The sequence below is a fragment of the Gymnoscopelus microlampas genome, assembly GCF_963454915.1.
Source record: "Gymnoscopelus microlampas genome assembly, chromosome: 20".
Classification (NCBI taxonomy): domain Eukaryota; kingdom Metazoa; phylum Chordata; class Actinopteri; order Myctophiformes; family Myctophidae; genus Gymnoscopelus; species Gymnoscopelus microlampas.
The window spans coordinates 48203601-48209600 of NC_139957.1; the positions used below are offsets into that span (position 1 = coordinate 48203601).

Consider the following 6000-nt stretch of genomic DNA (forward strand, 5'->3'; position numbering starts at 1 on the left):
CTGGTCAAACACCAAGAGACTTTTGCCACAGCAGGAGGACCAAGGCTCAGAGAGCCACAGAGAGCGATTCGTAGCCACTGAACAGTGGAACCACTAGCCAAGTGGAGCTCGCTGTCAAAGACATAACCAAATGGACCCGTACACCAAGTGAAGATGGAGGAAAGAGCCATGAAGACTGGAAAACTATATTCGATAACTAATGTGTAAAATATTTCTTCGTACTGCCTAATCTCTGGCAAATCAACGTCTGGAAGGGTGAAAATCAATTATGGTGTGAGTCCATTCAGAGTCGACATCTGAAAAAAAACTGTACAGGAACTGTACATAGTCCGTGTAGACGGAGAGTCCGAGGTGGGAGTCCTTCCATTTATGAGAAATGGTAAACAACTGTACTTAAATAGTGCATAGAATTGGTAAATGCCCTCAGCCTTGAGAAACAGAGATTTAAGGTACAAACAGAGATAGATTTGACATTATACTAAATTGTATACAAAATTGAGCGAGAAGCTCTCAAAACTCTCAAACCCAAACAAGTAGATCTACTTTGGATATTATGATTAGGTTAACGGCAGAGTCAGTGATGCCTTCTGTGTCAGGCAATTATGCATCAGTTCTAAGTCGCACGTCCTGCTGTCTCCTGATATTTTTGTCTGATTGATCATACAGTAAATGGTTGAGAAAATATATAGCTTTGTCATTCTAAAAATCTCCTGTCGGTTGTACATGAATATGATTATTCATGTACAAAAACAAAAAATTCTGGAATGTAATGGCTATTTTAGAATGCCAACCTGTTCAGTATCTTCTATGTATCTATCTATATTTTGGCCCTAGAATAGTAGTCACACAGCAGGGTTCTTTAGTCGAGACAACCACTTTTCTCAACTACAGCTGTCAATCTAACAGCTGATCTGGATCTCCCATGCTACATTCACTGTGTCAGCTATGTGTATTTGTGTAACTATGTTTGCGTCTCTCTTATCTTTAGTCCAGACCTTCTATGACCATTTAGGAGAGCATCCTTAACTGTGTATTTGTCTCTCTTATAATTAGTACATACCTTATATGACTATTTAGGATAGTATCATTGGTACAATGTGGGGTATAAAGACTGTGTAACATGGGTGTTTGGGAGGCTTGTGCCCCGATGGGCTGCTGGAGCAGGGCTGGAGCCCTGCTTCTCAGTGTTGCTGTATGCTGTCTCTCTGCAGAAATCTTCCTAATAAATGACCTTAAAACTTCATCCGAACGGAATATTATTTTTCCATAACAATCACTGTCTAAAGTACAACACTTTAACTATGAAGATAGAGACCATTAGACCTGTAGCACTGTCTAAAGTACAACACTTTAACTATGAAGATAGAGACCGTTAGACCTGTGTCTAAAGTACAACACTTTAACTATGAAGATAGAGACCATTAGACCTGTAGCACTGTCTAAAGTACAACACTTGAACTATGAAGATAGAGACCATTAGACCTGTGTCTAAAGTACAACACTTTAACTATGAAGATAGAGACCATTATACCTGTAGCACTGTCTAAAGTACAACACTTTAACTATGAAGATAGAGACCATTAGACCTGTGTCTAAAGTACAACACTTTAACTATGAAGATAGAGACCATTATACCTGTGTCTAAAGTACAACACTTTAACTATGAAGATAGAGACCATTAGACCTGTAGCACTGTCTAAAGTACAACACTTTAACTATGAAGATAGAGACCATTAGACCTGTGTCTAAAGTACAACACTTTAACTATGAAGATAGAGACCATTATACCTGTAGCACTGTCTAAAGTACAACACTTTAACTATGAAGATAGAGGCCATTAGACCTGTAGGACTGTCTAAAGTATCACCTTTACAGTAAAGGCCAGGTTACAGATCCTTCCCACCAGACTCAACCTTTCCCTCTGGTTTCCCTCCACCCATCATGTACCTCATTGTCTGCATCACACCACAGGGCTAGTTACACAAACCATGTCACACATTCTGAATGGCTGCTATGCCTATAAAGGACTTTACACAGCACGCCACGATGACAGAACAGTTTCAGTCAGTTTACATTCTTAAAGTGGCTGCACCTTTGACTCCAGCTTAGAGGAAGCTTTTATGACCAAAGTCATTAAATACCATCACAGAGCTTATAGGTTATAGATGCATATAGGGTTGTTGTGATGCTAGGACATGTATATAGGGTTGTTGTGATGCTAGGACATGTACATAGTGTTGTTATGATGCTAGGACATGTACATATAGGTTGGTTGTGATGCTAGGACATGTACATAGGGTTGTAAGAGGCCAAAATAAGCAGCTAAACGGCTTGCAAATTTCTGTGGGATCTCTTCTACTATCGGTAGCCGCCAAATATGGCGAAGACGCTGTTATTTGAAGGGTGTGGGGGTATTTGTACCCCTGAAGGGTGTGGGGGTTGGGGGTATTTGTACCCCTGAAGGGTGTGGGGGTATTTGTACCCCTGAAGGGTGTGGGGGTATTTTATGTTTATGTTTATGCAGCTTTCAGCATGATCACAGATGTTTAAAAAGACAGGGGGCATTAAAAACACAGAATTATTTTGCTGATTACAATACAAAACCTCAAATCTAAAAAAAAAAAAGCAATTGCCTATCTAAAAATCTAGTACCCTAATTTATATTTGTATTTGGCCCTGATTTGCTGACTGTACATTTTTTACAGCACCTTGTAATATGTGTGTCCTTGTATTGTATCTCTTATGTGGACATAAATAAATGATTAACCCATTGAGACCTGAAGCCGATTCTACATGTCTCCTAAATCTCAACAGTATTCTCAAAAACGTATGTTTCTATATCAGTGGTGCTCAAACTTTTTCATGTCAAGGAAATTATATGTATTTGGCCGAGGACCCCCATCAAAATATGTTGTTCCAGGGACCCCCCAGAAGCAAAGATTTGAGTTAAAAATGTTCGCTTTAAATATATATATATTCAAAGATTTGCACACATTTTCACAAATTTTCAAAAATAGCAGATCTACAAGCTCATAGCGCGGCACTCGTGCCGTGCTATGAGCTTGTATATCTGCTATTTTTGAATAGCCCAAAGTGTAAAATAATGCTTTTTAGCTCAAATCTAAAAATGACACAGTTCCAGGTCTTAATGGGTTAAATGTGTGTATATGTATGTGTGTGTGTGTGTGTGTGTGTGTGTGTGTGTGTGTGTGTGTGTGTGTGTGTGTGTGTGTGTGTCCTACCCAGCAGTGTGTGCGTGTTCTGGCTGCCTAGTGGAGGGTGGGTGTGGTCTGACAGGCCGTGGTCTGACAGGAAGGTGGGGTTATCGATTCCCACCCGAGGATTCTGGGAAAGTTTCCGGAGCCTCAGCGAAGTGTTGAGATCCAACTGTTTCCCCTCCTCTTCCCTACGCCGACGAAGGTCCTCCTACACACACACACACACACACACACACACACACACACACACACACACACACACACACACACACACACACACGTGGGTGAAAACAGTCTCAGAGGCAGTAATAATAGAGGATATGCGTGTGACATCATCATCAAACCCGGAGGTTATGCAGGAATGCCTACCGAGTGTCAAAAAAAATACTTTCTGGCCTTTACAGCCCATGTATCCAAACAGAAAAGTCATATCTGATTACATTAAACAACATTAAACAACATTAAACAACATTAAACTCTGTTGACAATCCTATATTTTTATTGGGTGACTTCAACCGTTGCGTTATGTCCACCCACCTGCCAAACCTGGAACAATATGTGACCTGTCCTACGAGGAAGGATAAGATCCTAGGTCAGTGTTTTGGAAATGTAGAGGGTGCCTATGTACCCAGACGCTGCCCACCTCTAGGACTGTCTGATCATAACATCATCCACCTCCTGCCAAAGTACCGTCAGAAACTAAAGAGGGAGAAGCCTGTTGTCAAGCACATTCAGTCCTGGACAGAAGACTCAATTGAAGAGTTGAGGGGCTGTTTTGATGCCACTGAATGGGACTTATTTTTCGATGACCAGGTCTCCTGTAATAACCCTGAAGTGTTGACTGATACTGTCACCAGTTATATCAAGTTCTGTGTTGACAATGTTATTAAAACAAAGGAGGTTAAAATTTACCCAAATAATAAGCCATGGGTCAATAAAGAAATCAAACATATTCTAAATCAAAAGAAAATAGCATTTCTGGAGGGGGACCAGATTAAAGTCAGAGACCTAGAGAAGGAAATAAATCACATGATTAAAAAAGGGAAAACAGACATAAAGACAAGGTTGAAGAGAAACTGAGGAATGGCAATGCAAGGGATGCTTGGAGGGGACTGAATGCAATGATGGGTAGGGAACAAAAAGCAACCCCCCCCCATGTGACGACCCTGTTAAACTGTCTAACGATCTGAATATTTTCTATTCTAGATTTGACACACACGACTTCAGTGACGAATGCAAGGTTGTTTGTGCAGGGCTGACACTCGCCCCTGTGACAGTTAAGGAACAGGAGGTCATTTCAATCTTCCAGCAGGTTAACCCTCACAATGCCACGGGTCCAGATGGGCTCAAGGGAAGGGCCCTGAAAGAATGTGCCATCCAATTGGGACCCGTATTTACCAAACTATTCCAAATGTTTCTCAACATCAGCTTTGTCCCCCAGGCCTGGAAAACGGCAACCATTTTGTCCCTGTGCCAAAAACAGCACGAGCAAAAGTGCCAAATGATTTTAGACCGATCGCCCTCACTCCTCTATTAAGCAAATGCATGGAGCGTGTGGTGAGTAAGGAGCTCTCACTGCAAACAGCTAAGTGCATGGACCCCATGCAGTTTGCTTATAGAGCCAGTCGAGGTGTAGAGGATGCCACTCTAACTTTATTGGACCAAATACATAGTCATTTAGATAAACCCAAAACATACGTCCGTGTCCTTTTTATGGACTTCTCCTCTGCTTTTAATACGGTCCAACCCCATCTTCTCCTAAAACGCCTGTGTGACCTGAACGTCACTGGTAGCAATCTCATTTTGTGGATTAGAGAGTTCCTGAGAGAGAGACCCCAGCGAGTCTGTATTAATAACACTCTGTCTGACTGCCTTGTCCTAAACACTGGCGTGCCGCAGGGCTGCGTTTTATCCCCTCTGTTATTCTCCCTATACACAAATGAGTTGAAATACAACAACAAAGACTTCTCTCTCATAAAGTACGTGGATGACATGGCCCTGGTTGTCTGCCTGCAGGACGTTTCCAGTTCCTCTTACTCCCAGCACATCGACCGTATTATTGCCACCTGGTTTGATAGCAGCTTCCTTGACCTTAATGTCACTAAGACCAAGGAACTGTGCTTGGGAGGGGGGGTCAAGAGCAGAGGGCTCAGGGTCCATCTTTAGGCCTGTTACTATGAGTGGAGAGGAAGTGGAGCAGGTCAGTGACTTTAAATACCTGGGAACGACCATAGACAATAAACTCACCTTTCAGACCAATGCAGACAACATCTACAAAAAGGCAAGGCAGCGGCTTTATCTTCTCAGGAAACTGAGAAGTTTTAATGCCAGTAAACACACCCTGACCATGGTCTATAGATCACTCACTGAGAGTGTTCTCACTTTTAACATCGTGTCCTGGTTTGGGAACTTCTCAGTTAGAGATAAAAACAAGCTCACCCAGGTAGTCAACCAGGCAAGTAAGATCATTGGAGACAAACAATTGCAACTTCAGGGCATATACAACCGCTCCATAACCAAAAAAGTAATTCAGATTTACAGTGATTCTACCCATCCTCTTCACTCTGAGTTTCACTTGATGCCATCGGGCAGGAGGCTTAGGGCAAAATTAGCAAACAAGAAGGGTTACAAAACGTCGTTTGTGCCAACTGCTGTGGACATTTTAAATAAGAAAATGTTTAAATAGTCTAAATTGCCACTGCTCATGACCACTGTTGTTGTGTTAATGTGAGTGCATTTTTATATAGTATTTTAATGCACCTGTGTATTTTTGTAATGTTTT

The 6000-nt window shown here is 41.7% G+C and overlaps 1 protein-coding gene across 1 annotated transcript in view; it reads right to left on the reverse strand.

Annotated features, from left to right (window-relative positions):
* The window catches only part of pals1a (protein associated with LIN7 1, MAGUK p55 family member a), a 65450-nt gene that overhangs the window by 49624 nt on the left and 9826 nt on the right, over positions 1 to 6000 (reverse strand). The window contains exon 3 of the mRNA XM_084045372.1: positions 3243 to 3426. Within this exon, the coding sequence (XP_083901498.1) occupies positions 3243 to 3426 (184 nt within the window). The remainder of the gene's footprint in view (positions 1 to 3242; positions 3427 to 6000) is intronic.